The following is a 20,415-nucleotide window of genomic DNA, read 5'->3' on the forward strand; positions in this document are numbered from 1 at the left end:
TTAAAAAAGTCTCAAAGAAAGAATCGCTCTACCAAAAAAACAAAAGCCTCCGGTAAACTCCTTCTTCCTTCCGGTAGTGATGTGTGTGAGCCGCGAAAAGCAGCTTACGACACGGCTATAAATTACTGAAGAAGAAGAAAATAATGCTAAAACGACCGTACACGATTGAGTAGAACGAAATGAAGTAAACGCACACATTACATTACATTGAGATATCGTCACACCGTCCCCGTGAATGGAACGGGCGAGATTGAAAGCACAACCGAAGCAGAAAGTAAGATCCTTATATAAACACAAATGGCACACACACGTGGGGGGGAGAGAGTTCCCTGGCTGTGCCCCACATTCTTCGGCGTTTCCTATCCTTCTTGCTAATGCACGCAGCATTCCCTCCTCCTCCTTCTCTTCCTCTTCTACTCCTACACACTACTGCATCTGGGCGGGAACGTTCTTGAGCGCATAGTCGAAGAAAAGATTCTTAAAGTTCTGGTACATCATCGTCTGCGAGGTGCTGACCGGTTCCAGCGCTTCCTGCTTCACCATTAGCGTACCGACCGCGAACTTCTCATCGAGACTGTCCGCCGTACCGTTGTTGCCGATCCGGTTCCCCTTGCCCTTGCCCTTCGCAGCGGTGGCCGCGACTGCCGTGATCGTCGCCAGATCGCCACCATCGCCATCGGTCAGCTCGGCATCCGCGGCCGAACGTTTGGTAAACTTTATCTCACCGCCACCACCCTCGGTACCACTGCCCGAGCCGCCACCGTTCGAGGCGGAACCGCCCGGTTTCATCGGTCCCGGTTCCATCTGGATGCCGTGCTTGGAAAGCATGTGGCGGACCAGATGATACTTGCGCCGGAACTTGGACTCGCAGTGGTCGCAGTGGAAGCGGGGCGGTATGCCGATACATTCGTCGCGCATGTGCCGCTGCAGGTGCCGTTTGCGCAGGTAGCTTTTATCGCACACCGCACAACGGAACCGTTGCATCGTGATGTCTAGGAAGTTACTGTACAGGAGGCTAGTCATTTTATAATCTACAAAGTTAACATACCGGACGTGTGGGATTTTTTGTTTGTTTTTTGCAATCAACAAAGATGTTCATGACCACGGGCACGAATCACACAGGACGACGATGAGGCGTTATTATAATTTAAAGATGATGATGATGATGATGTTGGTGATGACGTCGATGGATGGTGATGATGATGAGAACGTTGCGGTTGCAGACACACACAACAACCACGGCAGAAACAATAATGAAACCATACGTGTTTTACGTTCGTGTTTGTTCGAAATCATAACCACGGGTGACACGCGTACATAAACCGGAACGGAGAAAGGTACCGGAAGAGGAAAGAGAAGAAAAAAAGAACGAAATGATACCAGAAACGGTGTTGAGTGAGGTTGTACAGTTGTTGTAACGAAAACATAATGTCTGAAAGTTGGCTCAGCAATATCTCTTTTTGATCTACCCTAACCAACTACACACAAACACACTAAAGGACAAGTAGAGCTGGCCACGACGCGGCACTATCTCTCAATGTTTATATGCTAAACCTAGGATTTGTATGTTTCTAGCAACATCTAAAACATTCCATTTATCGAAGAAACAGTAACCATTTTCGAACGGGTTGGGGAAATAGTTCTTTCGGTAAACTAAACATAACCAAACGTAACACGGGCTCTCTTCTGCACAACCTACATAACACAACATTAACAAAAAAAAAACAATAACTAAACTAAAACATAATCAAAACATAAAACGGAGAAACTAAACTAAATACGGAAACTATGGTCCTCCTGGCTATGGGGGCTAGATGAGCGGGGCATTGCTCCAAAACAACAACAGTTTCTCTCGTCTCCAACATACATTTACATTCATCTTCCGGGCGAGAACATTCTATGGGCAACACCCGTCTCTAATAATATCGCTGCATGAATAGCGTGCACAACGTGATGAGACAAAAAAAAAACAATAATATCTACTTAACAAAACTTCAAAATAATAATAAGAAAGTAAGGTAACAAATTAACTAATACATTGTAACTTAACAGTAAACGTTCAACAAAACGGGAGAAACGACGAAACGAATCTTGTTGGCCCATTTATATCGCGAAACGAATGCATCAAACAAGTCAGAACAAGTCGAAAAAGACGAGAAGGGAGAGAGTAGTGAAGAATAAAACCAACATAAGCAATATTTGGAAAATAGAAAATTGCGGTGAAAAAGACTATACCAAGTGTGATGTACATTATTATCAAGTTGGGTTTACTACTACTTTGCAGTACATTAAACGCTTATTCCGGGTTTCTTTTCTGCCTCATCTGGTTGAGCTTTTCCGTTTGGTTTTATTTAACTTATTCATGTCGCTAACGTATGCTGCTGCTGCGCAACCAACAACCTCACAAGCTAGTGTGCGTAAACACCGGTGTGTGTGTGTGTGTGTGTGTGTTTTATAAATAATGTTTCGTTTGTTCTAAAATAAAAAGCTTAAAAGACAAAAAGCGTACTGGAAACAATTTTCCTACATTTTCCTACACTAAATCTGTCTGGGTCTAAATTCGTCCCGTTTTTTCCCCTCCTAAATTGAGCACTTAAGGAACAGTTTTTATGTTTACAAAAAAACATAAATAAAAACAATTAAAACAACGCATTCCCTCCCTCCAACGATCCAAACTTAGACGTTCTTCTTGTGAATGCCGTGCTTTTGTTTGAGATGAAGCTTTAAATCATAGCGCCAAGAGCACGCAAATGGACAGTAATCACAGCGGAACCGTTTGCCGTGAGCGGTACCGCAATCACTACCGGTTGCCGCATGCAGACCAGCCTGCAGCAGTAGGCCAGATGCAACCGTTATCCTGCCACTGCTGCTGGCAGCGATACGGGCCGAACCGCGTGCAACCGTCGACCGTCCCGACGGTTGCCGCACCAGACTAATCTCATCGCTTTTGGTGGACGACAGCAGTGCCGAGCATTCGTTTCTCGCGCTGCCGGGTGTGGATTTGCCATGGTTGGGCATGATCGACCGGATCCTTAGCGGATCCAGCGTGCGATCACGACCCGCGGATACTTTGGAGGAGCACACCCAATCCTGTCCCTGCTGCTTCCCACGCGGACTGTCCGCGTGGGCGGCAGACGATGAAGAAGAAGCGCTCACGCTAAAGCAACCACCGGTACTACTATCGACACCTCCGGATGGTAGCGCATGCCGTTGATGCGGTTGCTGGTGCGGTTGATGTTCCTGCCGTGCCAGGGACGGTACCGGTGAGGTGGACAGCGAAAGCAACAGCACCTCGGCCGGGGCCATTGGAATAGGTCCCTCGGACAATGCTGATGCGTCGCGATGGTGATGGTAGGCGGACAGCATCATGCCTGCAAGTGCATCTATCGAAGAAAAATCAAAATGGTAAAAAGAACACACCCATTGGCAAGGGTCCAACAAGCATAAGCAAACGGAATCAGCACGTTGAAGTTTGAACAAAAAAGAAACAATAAAGATTGTTCAATTCAACCTTTGGTGGGGTCTGAATCTTTCTCTTTCTCTATCTCTCGCTCAGTGTTCGTTCGCTTGCAACAATATGTCCTTTTTTCGATAACCATATTTAGATAGTTATGTCAAGGCACTCAAAAAAAAGGGGGCAAATGTGTAGTGGGGGAACTAGGATAACAACGATTCTAAATAGAAATACAGACACCCAAGGCGCACACTACGTCCTTTTTTGTAACAACAAAAATTAGATCAACAAAAAAAATATAAATACACCAACACAAGTGAGAGAACAGGCGAGTGTGCAAATTATATGAGAAAGAAGAAAGTTCACCAAAATTTAAAAACAAAAGTAGGAAAAGAAACATTAGCATATTTAAACCAAATAAATATTCATCGATTCGTTTATATGTATATTAAAAAAAATCCCCCATTAAAACACAAGAAGGACACATAAGATGGGAAATAAGTTATCAAAAAATGATTCACCATCAGTCCGCCCCCACAAAGAGAGGAAGAGGTGTGTGTGTGTGTGTGTGATTGTGTTCGTGAGTGCGCTTTTATATTTAAAAAAAGGATAAAAGATGCAAAACAGATATTACAGAGATGTTCTTAAGCATATTAAACCACCACGAGAGATTTACTTTACAGTTGCTTTGTAAAAGGCCTCTATAGTTCCCTATCCTTTTCTAGTTATATATATATATATCATTCTTTGTACATACACAAGTGTATAACTTTTCACCTGATGTTTTTTTTCCTCTATTTACCGCATATACTTATTGGTTTCTTATTTAATCTATGGTTGAGAGGGGTTTCGCCTTAAAGGGGCCCGTCGTGATACCTCAACGGATACTTCTTCCCTAAGGGACAAAGTAGTGACAGGGACCATCATTGCAGAGGGGTTTCAAAAGAAAGACAAACAAAAAATTATCGTTTTGGTGTAATTTCTTTTTATTGCGCATTTAAGTCATTACAAACATTTCCGCCAACCACCATTCTCCCTGTATTACAGGTCAACCAACAGGTCAATGTACGAACGGCTACACAAACGCATTAAAAAAAGGATAAATGGCATAACAGTGGAATGTTTTTGTTACGACTTTTGTTCTTCTTTTCAAACGGATGTCATTCGCAACGGTTATTAAAACAACAATCCTTACATCATAAAATTCGCCGCGACCGGAGTGTTCACCCGGCGGAAGCCCATCATCATTCATCGCCTGTACGCGAATTCGCTGGCGTTGGGCTAAGGCGGCCATCCTCGGGCAGAGCGCTGCCGGTAACAGCGGCAGATGCAGCGGCTGCCGCAACAGCGGCGGCACAATGTAGCCTCGTGTTGGATATGTGCGCCTTTAGGATGTCCTTGCGCGAGAACCGTTTCCCGCACTTGAAGCAACCGAACTGTTTGGCCACGCCGCACTCATACTTCATGTGCCGCTCGAGCGTGTACGACAGTGCGTAAGCACGGGGACACCGGGGACACTTAAACGAGGCCGCTGCTGACGACGTAGCATTGGTCGATGCTGCGACCGTAACAGTCGATACGGTCACGGTTGACTCGCAACTTCCATGCTCGTCGATAGCTTCGCCACCGCCACAGATACTGCCACTTCCGGCACAGACAGAATCGTCACTGCTGCAGCACGCAAACGCCTCCGGTGGGTTTAATGATGATGCGGGCTGGGAAATGGGATTGGTTCCCGTAGTCGGTGTCGTCGAAGCAGCGGCAGCAGCGACTGCTGCCGCGGCACGCAGCGTAGCGTTCAGTAGTCGTCGCGTGTGGGTACGCGGACAAACGCTACTCAGCCCGCAGACATCGGGCGACATAAGGCAGGGTGGTGTAATGGACGGATGTTTCATTGATTTGGCCGCCGTGGTCAGCGCTGAAAGTAGAGAACCATCGACACGAAGATCGAAAAAGATCGAACGGAATGATGATAGACGTGGAGACTGATAACAACCTCAGGGACAGTAAGAACGGAAGGGAACGGAGCAAATATTGCTGCTTTCATCTTTCGCATGATTTTCGTATACGATGTTCAAAAGTCATTTAGACACAAACTATAAAACAATCTCAATAACGATGTTAGCAAAGGAGGATGTGCCGGTGAAATACATTTTTGGGGAATATTTCTGGTGCCCTTTATCCTGTTACCTCCAATATCCATCTCTTCAATTACCAAGACCTGAGAGGTCAGGGACCAATTGGGCTATAATTTAGCTTTTTCCTCTCCTCCACACAACTAATCTGAGTCTACCATACAAAAAAACCAATGAAGCAAAATTAATTTGAAAATGAAATGTTATGAAAACGATTTCCACCAAAAGAATACAATGGGGTGGTAGTGTTGTGTGTTGCGTGAACGGAGATGCGAACTATGTCGAACGAACGAAACAATTTAAAAGCTTTAGACGCTATGCATAAAACTCTTCAACAAATACACGTAACAGATAGATTTTTAAACCATTTTATATAAAACACCTTTTATCGCAAAAATGTTGGTACGAGAAACAGAAACAAGAATGAATGTATGGTACCGCGCACGAGCGAGCATTGCTTTCTTTTGCACTGTTCAACAAAGCTTTCCTTACAAAAATGATCAATTTCAACTGCTTTTCCGTACTTTAACGGATGAAAAATAAATGAATCTTTTCCGTGTGACAAAAAACATATGCGAAGAAAGGGGGAGAGCATGTAGATGGAAACAGTAAACGAGGCATTAAAAGCAACAACATTTTAAAACAAATTGCAACAAAGAATAAGAGAGCGAGGAAACAAAAACTCCTGACACCGTTTTTAAAGAACAATTTCATAGCAATCGAATGTTGGGTAAACTCATCCTAGCAGCAAATATCGAGCCGAAACAGAACTCTATCGTTGGTGGTACCACCCCCTGCACAACGAGCAAACAAATGTTAGAAGAAACTTAAAATTTCGTTTGAATGTGATATTACCCTTCTTCATATTGTGCCATTGAACAAACGCTTCACAAAACTTTGTTTGCTCATTAGTTTTTCATAAAAGAAAACAAAATCTTTTTATTTCGACCATCTTCTTCTTTTAAGAAATCAGTACTTTTTGAGTAAAACGTAAGACGACCACACCACACCCCGTTTGCGTGTGTTATAGAATATTTGGAACATCAAACCACAAGGCTACTTTCTTTACGATCGCCACATATCCTTATGCTTTAAGTGCAATTGTTTGGGCGACGATCAAAACCATCTAGCTTTATCCAATTGGCCAGGACAGGGTCCCTTGCAAACGAGGCTATAAACTTTTCTATCTAATGCTTTATGAACAGGGGATAGTTCACGCAAGACAGCATCACATTTCGCGCGCTTCAAAACGCGTTAAATTGATCATTTGCATAGATGGGATTTTAGTAATCCGTACCAGCGCGTGGAGACTATGCAATGGAATGTCAAGTACATGTATAACACTAGAGATGCAAATTATCCACATCGCTTCAGCAAAATCATACGAGGATCGTTATACGCATATGTCCCCCGTGATACTGAAAAGCAAGCCTAAGCCATTCCGCCTTCTTTTCTATAATGATCAATAAATATAAGTTTCCGTCCGCGAAATGCAATGATCGCCGGAGCCAGCAACATCGAGTCGCCGAGTCCCCATCGCCAATTACCAGCACACACCCTTGGGGCTGTTGCTTTCTTACAAAGATTTTCTAATAAAAGTAAACATTTACAGGTATGTAATTTATTGTTGGGGCCGCATCGGTTACTATAATGCACGGCACGCTAAATCCGGATGGGGTCATCCACCACTAGGGGAACGCCAACCCTCGTGTATTTTTTTTTTCGCGCACCACGCATCGAATGCATATTTGCATACCTGATGACGTTAATTGAAACACAATTTACGATCGAAAACATTCATAGTTTTCAAAATAAAAATCCTTTCAATTACCGCGTCCTCATATTCCAATGAAAGGGGCACCATACGGTGTGATCACGGGCAGCTAATGGTGAGACAGTGCGCCACTAATGCCGCATACGAATCAACGTGCACAAGGCGCGAGCGTGCGCGCGCGCGCCTAGGCTTAACGCGACACAATTGCTAGCAATAATGAGCACGTTTAAAAAATCGCACAAATCTCCCGATGCGCTCCACACCGTGCAAAAGGATTTCAATCTTAATAAATTTACCACAAGAAAAAGACATCATCTGCCTAGCGATTGGCTATAAATTTACGTCGATTTATGCAGCTGTCGGACCCAACATGGATGCTCATCCCTCCGCCGTGCGCATTATTAAAAAGATCACCAAATCCTGCACTAAATTGTTGTAGTGACACACATTTTAAACTTTCCCAACTATTAAAAAAAAACAGTGCCTGGAATGCCTGATAGGTATAGCATGGAACACATCCCCTTAGGCATTAAAGCGCATCTTCGAATATTCTGATTCTCACGAATACGCATTTTCTTCTTCATCGGCACAACAACCTCAAGTGGTCTAGGCCTGTCATTCCTGGTTTTTCTTTGACTTTATTTACCCGTAGCGAGATATTCCGTCCTGCCCACGGAGGTTTGCTCTGAATGGGATTTTGGACCGGTCCTGTCGTGTGAAAACCGGCGCCGCTATCAATACACACCCGCTCGGTTTCATCATCCTATTCTAGGCATTATCCTCAGCCTCAGTATTTACTAATGAACGGCTTGATTTTTAAATATTCCTCTATATCTAATAGAATTTAGCTGACCCCAGGCGAAATAAATAATTCGCTTTTTTGTGAAAATAAGCAATAGAAATTAATCCTTTGCTCGGAAAATTTGCTCCCAACATACGTTTACTTTTTACATTTAAATTTGATTTCTAAGTTCACATGATATACTCTCGCGCTCAAATCCTCAATAATATTTTAAACTTTCAGATCAAACTGAAACATAATCTTACATTGATTGAAGACAAATCATTAACAAAGCCGTATCTGTGGGCATTACGCAAAACAATTATTGAGTGCAATAATTTCCACAAAAAGAAACAATATGCAACAAGTGCAACTTCACTGGCCCTTTCATTTCTTCTATTGGAATCTTTCCTTCCTCTTTGTGTAAAGTTCCAATGATAACCTAAAAACCTTCACAAATGTTTCCATTGCACGCTATTTCTTGATCAGAACAAAATTTGATGTTCGAAATATTCTATTGAAATGTGTCAACGTTTTTAAGAACACCTCTCGGTGTACCGCATCCATCATCGGTGTGTTGTGTACGGGCATCAATGTTATACTTACATATGTTGTTCCTTATTCAAAATACATGACGACCGTCGTCCAATTCTTTCGAATCCAAATCGGAACGGAATCCTCCACAACGCCGTGCGTTAAAAACAGAACGAAACGTCCATGGACAACGATGACAGCTGTATCGCATTGCAAACCACATTCATTCATCCCACATTCACACACATTCACTTCAACAATCAACAGAGCAAGTGCCATTCAAGTCTTTCGAGAGAAGGAATTTGGAAGGAACTCAGCAGCTACAATGTCCTGTCAGTATGTAAGAAACTTGTCCAAGTAAATCGCCACTACCACGCATGAACGGTCTTGGCCATTCTCACGAAAATATGCCAAAAAATAAAAGCTCAATTACCAAAATAAACAACCAATAAATGTCAATTGATTTAATTACAAATCAAATATCAAACAAGGTAACAAACAATGGTTTGGTTGGTGATACACCCAACGCAACACAACGATCACTTATGTGATCTTTTTTGTGAGCTTAAGTGCATCATTCCACAAAGGAAAATGAAAGAGACTTCCATTTGATACGATCTTAACACTGTCTACGTCAAGTCGAAAATGTCCTAAAGTACAGCGTTTCTGCAGTAGAGTATGTAATAGTTAGCTAGCAAGAATTTGTAACGAATAGTCCAGTGTAGGGTGAGTTCAAGTCAGGCGAAAGGAAAAATGGAATTGGTGGTTTGTGTTCTTGTGTCGTGGGGAACAGTGGGAAACTTGGGTAGGTAGGAAAAGGACGTTTACATTCATGTAATAAATGTAAATCATAAACTAGCTTAAGATTTACTACTATTTTCCATTTTTGCAACGATACTATTGCATCAGGAAGCGTACTTACCTGCCATTCCGTTTCCCTTTATCTCTTGTTCTCTTCTGCCAACTCTCCAACAGGAAACACTTTCACAAGATTTCTTTGCGTAGCCGCAATATGGATTTTGCGGCGGGTGTATTTCAATACGCTATATGCCAAATAGAAAGTCGTGTATGTGAGCAATACGGAAAGAAGGATAAGAGGTTTATATTTTTATCATGTAATAATAGTCCTTGTTTAAATACATCTGCTCCTTAGAATGCATCATTAGAAAGAAAATCAAATCACAGAACTTGATATAATGCCAAGCTCAATTTCAGTTTCAAATTTGGTTAGCAAATTTAATCAACACATGAACACATCAGTTGCATGTCATTAAGTAACTGATAAAAAAGCAGAAAGAATAAACCTCTTAAACGTCTTGCCGTACTGCTGCTTCGTACACCACCTTCAATTTAACCCCCAAAATCTTACCTTTTTACACCCCCACCCCGTCCGTATGCAAAGAAATCCTCACGCGACCGACCATTTACCTCACTGCAAACCGGGTTTTAGTCCGATTTGCAGCTACAAAAACATAACCCGCAGGAGATGAATTGCCGCTGTGCTGGCTGTAGAGCTGCATCGACACGACGCGCGCTGCCGCTGATGATGCGATCGATGCAGCGCCGGGGCGAAGTTGAATGACCGATCCCGCGACTTGAAAATCAACTCCATTTTCACCTTCAAAAACCGTCACACAACAACACACCGGATATGGTAAAGAAGAACACCACTAAAACACCACCGCGGTCACACAGCACACTTTTGAAAAGAAACTCAACAAACAACAACAAAAAATCACCAACATGACCACTTTGCAGCAGGGTAACACAGTCCCCTCACATACACACACACACACACACACAGACACTTGGTTTTCTTCGTAACACAAAACCGCACTTGCAATTTATTGACAGAACGACTGACGCGCGCGTCACACAGATTCCCGGCGTTTCCCTCCTCGGGAACAAAGGCAGCATAAAACGGAAGAGAGAGTGTGGTGTTACTAGCCAAAATGAGATGTAAGCTCATTTGCATGATTTTTGGCATGGAAGGGAAACAGAAAGACCGCAAAAAAGACGAAAGGTACGCGGACGCGAGAACTTGACAGCGAAAAGGCGGGCGGGCGAGAGCGGGAGAGAGAGCGCGCGATCGCGGAATTGCATGATCGACCGAAACGCGTACACGATAAATATATTCGCGAATATACTAAAGAAAATATACAGGAAAAAAACATCTATACGTAAAAACGATACATTTTGCACCGCGTACACAGGAAAAACCGGTTACCGAAATGAACGCGCATTCTCGAACACGATCCGATGACTGGCGGGAGATTTGGAGATTTACGTTTTTGACAGATTTGACAGAACATGCACGCCAACCAGGGTGAGCGGGCATTATTACTTACTCTACCAAACTACCTACACGACCGTACACAGTGATAGAGAAACAATGAAGAACACAGTGAGAAGAACAACAGCGAGACGACAGAGGACGGGGGGAATAATCGTACCCGCAACAACACCCCATCCATCCCTCTTACTTAAGATTAAAAACTACGGGAGAACTAACGAGAATATGTTGTCAAATATATATATTAAACCGCTCGTTAAACGTTGAGGATGTTGAACACATCACTGTGCACACCCGGTTTTTTGTTAATGCTATCACGCGCCTTCTTCCTGTGGAACGAGGCCCATTCTCTATACCAAGGCATGCGAATATGTGAGAACTACTTGGTAAAATTGGTTATGATTATATCAACATCCCGGATTTACTCTTTGACATTGCAACAATCAAAAGAGCATCGACAACATCTACTAGAAAAGGGGCAAATCAACCGTCGTACAATTGTTATAAAACTGTCATACAGCTGTTATACAACGTTCCAGGGAGTCGCCTTTCGCATGTCAATACCAACAATAATGAATGCAACGACACTCTTCTGCAAATCTGCGGTTAAAGTAGTAGATGGAGTGGTTCCACCACTACAAATGTTTCCTTTCCACTGTGCGATGCTTTAAAAAATAAGCAAAGTATCGCCAAATAAACATATAAAATCAAAACTAGCAAATTGAAACTGTTGAGCAACGCCGAACGGGGAAACAACAGCAATACAACAACACCAGAGAACAACCAACCATCGAACGGTGGAAACAACCTAGTAAGGAGCAGCAGAGATTTAAAGGTGCACAGCCCCGCAAAGAAATAAGCGGCGCTTCCACAATGCTTAAAAAAAAAAGATGCCAACAAAACAAATTAAACTAACAAATTAAATTTGCGCTCTAGGGGATAGTATGACAGCAAGGTAGAATAGAGAGTGTGTGCGCACAAAAGAAAAGGTTTGATATTGATATAACTATTTTTTAGCAAAATGATGAAACACAGCGACAGAAAGTGAGGAAAGAGAGGTGATGCAACCAGGGCATTTTGGGGGGGCGGTGTTGTAATGAAACCAGGCGGAAATTGGGATTATATTCGAACATTACTGTCACCCGAACGTAATAACCGTTGTGGATCCCTCCCTTTTTTTGGTGCAATTATGAAATAAAATAAAAACTAGGCAACGTAACACGGATTTGCAGTTTTCAAATAACAAAAATACATGCAACAACTAAACTTTCATACTAATAAGCTACTATTATAGAATTAATAAAAGAAAATTCGTGATAAAGTTGAAACAAAAAGCAATACTAAACTAAACTACTGGCATGTGAGAGCGAAACAGATCATGTTTAACGTATAGAAGAGGGAGGCAAAGGAAAGGAGATTAGAAATCAATTAGAAGAGGGGAATCCGAGAAAGGAAATATAATTTAGGCATAAAAAAAAGCATCGTCAAGGAACTGTGATTGTGTCGTCGAAAAAGACGACAGTTGAACTGTACAGTGCCTACAAGCTCGCAAGATTCATTATTGTTCTATTCAGATATTTGCATCTACATAGTGTCTAGCAGTATCATTTTAACTTGAGGATCATCTAGTTACATTACTTGCTACTTCACATTCGATAAGAACGCGCAATAACCATTTGCTTTAAAGATTCTGAAGAATGTGAGCATTATATTCGTAGCACAATAATCTCATACGATCATACAAAAAAAAAAGATGTTCAGCAATTGAATTGACCAACGCGCGCTCGTGTGCATATAACCCATCATGTATCATTACGTTGTTCTCCCTTCCCAACCTTATCAGATCATCACATCAACTGACGATTGATCCGGCGATAATGTTTTATGCGAAAAATAAAACCCCCAAATAGACAAAACTACCGAGAGGGGAGAGAATACACCGTATCCAACCAACCTGCCAACATAGAATGGCAATAAGGGGGAACGCGACATCCCGGCCCTCTTGGCTTCAGTACAAATCACATCTCGACTCGCGAAAAAAAACAACCACCACCAATATTATAATAATGAATACGACACGCGCGACAAAAGCCTACACACATTTGCATCGGCAATCCGGGAAAATGGTTACGATCACCCAATAACAACAACACAAAAATAAAGGAAATGCACCACAAACGCCAACATTGGAATTTTAGTAAGCTCCCATTCACCACGCCACACACAACCAGCTACCCCGCGCGCTTTGACGAAAAGCTTACACACTAAAGAGGGGGGGGTGGCGCACAGCCGCAACAGCAACAGGGTGGTTTTAGAGTTGTGTCTTAAAAAAGCCATACAAAACATTCAATTAAATCAAAGGAAAGCTATTAATGTGATAGATCACAGCAGACAAAACCAATATTGTGTGCGTTTTTTTCGGGGGGGCAGTGTGTAAAAAGTGCATTAGGATTAGAGGAGGATAAAAAAGAAAGTGTGTAGAAGGTAAAAAAAAAACAACGAAATAAACCAAAAAAGCATCTTGAGGTACACGTGAGTGAAAAGGATGAGGGGTTGTGTATGGATGATGAGAAGGATCATTTGAATAGGAAGAATAAAGAACATACGAGAGAAGGAAGGAGAAAAGGCGGCGGTGAGAAATCTTTAACGGAACACAAATTATGCTTTTACAAACTAATGCATTTATCAAACAAACTATGTCAATATTTCATGAACTAAAATAAACTCTTTTCTAGTGACAATTGTGCTACGCATATCGAAATTTGCAAACGCGGTATAAGAGCAGATAAGTTACACAACACTACACAACCACCAAAATAAATTTTCAGTTATTAAACCAAATAGTTTGAAATAAAACAAAACGAAATGTACACAATACGCAAATGCGAAGGTATATGATTACTTCCTTATAGATATGCGAGGAGCAAATGTTTGTTTTAGTTATAAAAATAACAACATTCATTAAAGTCTACTGATTATAGTATGGTTTGACGAGGGCCCTTTTCTTCAAGAGGAAGAAGACCGTATCGAGTAGCAGCAAGAGAATCAGCATCATTAGTTTGATAGGAGGTATGTGTTATAAATTTACAATAATTACTTGTGAAAGTATCCCGTCCCAATGAGCAACAAGTGGACTTCTCGAATAAATGTGCCATTTTCACGGTCTGTACGCCGTTTATCCATTCTTAACCAGACCAATGCCGGATAAGCAAACGACCCAGATAACAAAGAACATCAACTTCATTTCATATATAATTCTTTCGAGTCGTATTTGGAATTTACGCTCTATACAAAAAAAAACTTATCATAATAATGTTTTATACAGGCATACTACTAAACGAACCCTGATAAAATTGGAACACTATGTTTCTATCTCTCAACCTAAATTTAGTTCGCGACGGCAAACCGGAAAAGGAAAACATTCCCCAAAAAGGAAACACGGCCTCCGCCCTCAGCACCATTGGCAAAAAAACGCGAACAAAGCCGAAGCCAAAGATTACAGTTAACGATGGATTGGGTTGCTGATCCGCTTAAGGAGAAACATAGAAGGACATGGCACACACCTCGGATCCTCTCAAGAATACACTGAACCTGACATATATACTCGCGCACACAAAGCTCATCTCAAAACCGATTCCCACCAACGTCCCAAACAAGCCGGGACCCTCTTGGTGCAATAACAATAAATAGCATTGCGCGAAAAAGGGCAGTTGGTAGTGTCTCGCGCAAAAAAAAACGCCCAACAACGTGAAGAGACTTCCATTTTAATTTGTCATCTTCTCAAGAACAGCGCACCATCATCATCATCATCACCATCATGCACAAAAGCTAGCATTGTGATAATGATGATCGGATGCATTCTTAAACACTCACAACAACCATGCGCAGAGGTGTGCGAGAACACAGTGATGATGGCCATCATCATCGGTGGACGTGTATGGATTTACAATAAGATTAAAGGCGAAGGAACAAAATAAAAAGGCAGCATCAAGGCAGAGAAATATCTACCACAAGAGCGCACTACCCTTAACACGCTGTCCGTCGGTTGCATTGGGGAAGGAAAAAAGGAAGGCCAGTAGAGTATTACAAGCGAACTGCATGGTGTGTCGGTGTAAATGTCATTCTATAGGCCGTGAACAACACGACGGAAAATGCGGCAGAGGACACATTGCGGCGGGCAACAACACCTCAATGGCGTTGCATTGCATGCGCGCGCGCGTGTGATGTGTTTTACTCCTTACGCCCACGCGCGCCCGTTGGACCGGATCGAGGAGTCATAAATACAAGTGTCGCGGGAAACCAAAGGGGAAAGGGATGAGCAGATACAAAGAGGAGGCACGGGGGCAAATAAAACAAAACACAATCCACATGTTTTAAGAGCTCTACCCCACATCGTCCAAAAAAGGCTGGACGCGGTGTGTTGTTGTCGGGGCCGCGGTCATACGCGCCATTTTTTTTTTTTCCTTCTCATATATTTCATTGCAACAGTGCAATATAATGCAACGTGCTGTATTTTTATGGATTTTTGAGCAAGTGTATGCGCGCGCGATCACGGGTGTGTGTGAGATGACTTTAACTTAACTTTGGACGAAGGTTATTAACACCGATCATTTATTTCTTCGCATCGCACACACCGCGAGTGAGACACGATCGTCTTCTGACACGCGCATTTGTTCTGTGTTATTCCTGCTTCCAATCCGCAAAATATAAAATTTAACCCTTTTTTTCGCGTCTCTACATTTAACACATTATTATGACCACAATACCACCCGGTACACCGGAATGTGGTTTAGCATTTTATTTTTTTCTTGTCAACATGCCCAACTAGGCAAAGTTTGTGTCATTCTTGCGAAACAGAAATTTATCTTCTATTAAAACAAAACAACAAATGTACACCAGCGTACCATAGTACACATTCAGTCTTGTCTTTCCAAATGCAGCTAGGGTTCTTTCTCATGCATTTTTCTGTACACATTTCGAACAAGGCCATCTCTTGCAGTCGTCGGACAATTGTAAGTAGCACAGCACAACGCTGCATTACACCCGATGAAAAATCCGTGGGTGGACATTAAACACGTATATTACGCGACTTACAAAACATACAACATGCAGAAGGGGAGTTTTGGTCATGCGAGCTCAGAAAACCATCATCATCACCGGTCTTCTTTGTGCGAGCGACCGATGACGCACACACAGCTAACTCGCCATGCCATAGCATCAATTCAAACTGCCACCTACCCGCGCGCAAGCGGACGGTTGGTTTTGTACACACCCAACATGGGAGGAAACGATCGGTTGAAAGCCGATTTCACCCCGCAGTGAAGGGTAGAATCACGGAGAAGAGGATCATTGGTCATAAAAGAAGTACATTTTCTCGGTACGTAGAAATGGTTTGCGCGTATGCAGTTTAAACCTATCGTTGCTTTTTGAGGACATTTATATTCGACTGTCACTTGTTGCTCGTTGGGCGAAGGTGTCTTCTCGTACACCATTGGCTGTGGTGTGGTGTTTGGGCTGTGACCCAGAGGTAACATCTTATTTTTCATAACGACAAGCTTCTCCAACCTTACAAGTGCTAGCCCGCGCAGCAAGAGGTGAAATAAATTAAAGCTCCTAATTGTCCACAACCGTCCACACATAAAGGCTAATGAGTTATTCTCTTGCTTGCTACTTATTTGTAATTTAGTTGACATTAACACACATACACACAGGACAAAGTTGCGTGTAAAACAGCAGCAGGAATGCGCGGATGGGAATAATGTTGCAGAGTAATTAATTGGTTGGGGAAGGGGATTAATGTTTTGCATCGTTTGTTTTTTTTTTAATCATGGATAAGCAATGAAAGGTGGTGGTAAGTAAAGAGAGGTGGTAAGGTAATCCAAAAACTAAATACTATTAATACTAAGGGAAAAGATTAAATTGTTTGAAATTGCTCTTTTGTCTATTTTTGCTTGTGTTGTATTGTGATTATACCTTAATTATATATTTTGTTTAACAACAAAAATAAAGAGATAAATTTTGCAAGTAATAGTAATAATAATACAAAAACCAAACAAACAAACTATGAGAGATAGAGAAAGAGATAACAAATTTACAATGTCTTTTTTTTGGGGGGAACGGGGTTTTTCGTTTTGGAAAGACATACGATGCATAAGACACTATCCAGCAAAATTAACCACCGGTACATAAAGCACCCACAACGCGATCGAGAAATGCAATTCGAGAGAAAGATTATTGTAACGAGCGTTCGTTAGAGACACAACTAGTTCTGCAACAGCTGTGCCAAACTTGAGATTTAATGTCTTAGAAATGGAAGGATCAAATTTCATTTTTTTATAATTATGTTGATTACATTCTGATCTGCTTTTTTTATAATAATTATTATCTCTCGATATGATTTACTCACACATTAATAGATTAATGTGTAAAGAAGCGCGATTAAATGCATCTTTGAACAATATTCATTACTGTAGGATAGTTGCACGTTTTATGTATCGTAGATCTTGACCAAATTTGAAGAGTTAGAAACGCTCGCTTACCTTGTGCGTCTCGATGTTGTCCACCGACTGCGTCCTGTGCGTTAATAAACGATTCGTTCTGCTCACGATCCATCGGCCATTGTGCATACCCTGCGATATTGACGCCAAAATTCATGTATGATCCAAATTTTATGTCCAGAGAGAATCGAAAAATAGAATAGAGAGTGTAAAATTTCATTAGTTTCACTTAGAAAATGGAATTTTACGAAAGAGAGCACCGCACACTTTACCTTGACTAGATACATCGCCACCGTGGCTCGGTCCGGGCTGGTCCAGTTCGTCCATTAAATCTTCATCGTCCATTGTCAAATCCTCAACATTCTCATCCTGCACATCTTCGTATTCACTTTTCGGTTCGATCATCATTTCGCCCATGGACGAGGTAGACATTTTACCGCGCCGGCTACCATCTCGCATGTGATGATGTCGCGAGCCAGACTTTACCGAAGAACCGCCATCGCCATCGTGCTCATTGTCCGAAAGGTCATTTCCGTCGTCGTGTTCCGTGCCGGTGGCAACACTGCCCGGGCCACCGCATCGTTCATCATCGTCGGAGGACTGGGCGGCTGCAGCTGCAGCCGCGGCCGCCTGCTGTTGCTTCTGTAGTTTCAGTGTTTCCGCGGCAGCCTGTTGAACGGTTTCAGTCTTTTTGAGTGCGGCGACAGCGGCCACGGCGGCAACAGACAGCACGTTAGCGCTGCTGTTACTACCAGCGGCTGCCGTGGACGAGGACAGAGATGATGCGGCGACGTTGGCGGAGCTGGTGCCGGTGACTGCTAGCGCAGCCACATTCGCACCGCTACCGGTGTGCATTGAATGTGATGAGGAATTTGAATGCTGGTCATGATTATCTGAATCGGTGGAGATTGAACAGAGATCGAGAAAAATTATTAACTTTAGCTTCGAATATAAAGGAAACGATTTGTACATGTTAAGTATTGATTCGTAAGAAAAAAAAAGACTCAGAAAAGTATATTCAATTTGTATGCTAAATTTTACGTCCTTTGCCGCCATTGGAACTAACAGACTTAACGCTTTTTTACAATTTGAAAAAACTAGAGAAGGACTCTAAAATTAATGCAAAAAACAACCCAAATGGCTCGTGTCTGGCATATCAAAAAGAAAGACAACATAAAGTACCCAGTTACGCTACGGTTCCTTCTATATTGAGCCGATTACACACAAATTCCTGTGAAACATTTCATCACAACCATATCAATTACGAACAGCAACAAAGAAGCTGTAGGTAAACAGTGCGTTCAGATAACAAGCACCACACACTGTCACCGTGTGCTAATAAAATTCAGTCCCTTCTTCTTCTGCATTCATGATAATGTTGAAACGCACCAAAAAACATGATATGTGAACATTTATCACATCCAATTCGAAATGATGAAGAAACAACGAGTGCCCGCGCGTTTGTGATTGATTCACACGAATTCCGACATAAGATAAGATATAGACCATAACACAAGTAAGGTTGCATTTGCTTGAAAAGCGGTGCTTCATGCGGTCGAGAACCAAAGGGAAGTTGTTTCATATCGAAAATCCGGGATGTGGGGATTGGCGTTTATGCTTACCTATTAGATTGTTCGTATCTACACTCCGTCTGCGAACTTTTTTACGCTTTCGCGACGTGGGACTAGATGATCCTTCCCGCGAACCGGACATATCGGACTCGAGCAACTCCGACTTCAAGTTCCTTTTGTTCTCAATCGTCAGACCAGATGCCTAGAGAGATATTCAAAGAGCACATTTGCCACATGAGTTATATAGTACTTCTACAGCCAAAACTAAGGCGCTCACTACCTTGCTAGCAGGTACGGGAGGCTGAAGTGATTTTGCGGCAGGTGTATCGCCTTGCTTTTGCTGTTGCTGCTGATGCACACCGCCACCGCCCGTGCCGGACGATGAGCTGCTACGGTTGTCGGACAGACCCTTAATCTGCAGCGATTCGGCCGCCTTTAGCAGGGCGGCCAGCTGGTCCTGGGAGATGTTTACCTCGCCACGGTACATGTAATCCATCATGGCGCGCAGTTCTTGAAATTTCACATCTTTGAGTATGAAGATTGGATGTTTGTCGTACTGTTGGGATAGTAGGGTCTAAAAATTGTAACGAGAGAGAGAAAAGAAAGTAGTTGTTAGTTATAACTTTCAGCCACACATAACGACAGTGCAAAAAAAAACGGAGAAAAAAGCCTTAATACACTTACCGCAAAGTAGGGACTGCATGCCGACAGCACAACTTTGTGTGCCTTCAGGAATTTTCCCTCGGCCGCCAATGTACAATCGACCAGTGTTCCATTCTCCAGCAGTGTGTCGAACACCGAGATGAGCGTACTCTGGTGATTGTTCCATCGAAGACAAAACTGCTGATCATCGTCCATGGTGTGAGCCTTCTTTCCAGCCGTGGACTGTGTTTTTATGTTGTGTTAATTTTGTTTGTCTTGTTTATGTGTGTCGGTTCTGGAAGGAAAAACGAAAACGTGAAATACATCAGTTAATATTCAATTTCCAAATGTTATCTGCGGTTACAGTGAGACAAGGTTTCGATAATGTGTGGTCTCCTACCATCCATAGATGGAAAGAATGATAGATTAGTTCCCAAATTATGGCACCAAAAAAGTACTTTAAATGATCTATAGATATTTACAACTAACCCCCAACCAACGCACCGGCATCGAAACCTTTCGATGGAAAAGAAGCAATTTATCTGTCACTCGTCGTGTCTCGTGCGTTCGAGAAGCTTTTGTTTCCCATTCCCCGTAACAGCCTTCACTGCGACGGTTGCTCAAAAAGAAAACCTCCAACAAAGCACACTATGCGAGGCGCGGACGGCCGTCCATCGAAGGAAAAAAGGGAATCGAGGCTAATGATCAGAGAGATGCGTGGATAGAAGGTGTTC

At 42.5% G+C, this 20,415-nt stretch overlaps 1 protein-coding gene across 1 annotated transcript in view; it reads right to left on the reverse strand.

Annotated features, from left to right (window-relative positions):
• The window catches only part of LOC128712105 (longitudinals lacking protein-like), a 31,274-nt gene extending 11,302 nt beyond the window's left edge, over nt 1-19,972 (reverse strand). Inside the window, exons 1-5 of the mRNA XM_053807001.1 lie at nt 19,724-19,972; nt 19,320-19,613; nt 19,091-19,241; nt 17,741-18,361; nt 17,511-17,600 (exon numbers count right to left, since the gene is read on the reverse strand). Coding sequence (XP_053662976.1) covers nt 17,511-17,600; nt 17,741-18,361; nt 19,091-19,241; nt 19,320-19,613; nt 19,724-19,897 — 1,330 coding nt within the window. The 5' untranslated portion in view covers nt 19,898-19,972. The remainder of the gene's footprint in view (nt 1-17,510; nt 17,601-17,740; nt 18,362-19,090; nt 19,242-19,319; nt 19,614-19,723) is intronic.
• Nucleotides 19,973-20,415: the final 443 nt, after the last annotated feature.

This window comes from Anopheles marshallii, chromosome 3 (genome assembly GCF_943734725.1).
Source record: "Anopheles marshallii chromosome 3, idAnoMarsDA_429_01, whole genome shotgun sequence".
Classification (NCBI taxonomy): domain Eukaryota; kingdom Metazoa; phylum Arthropoda; class Insecta; order Diptera; family Culicidae; genus Anopheles; species Anopheles marshallii.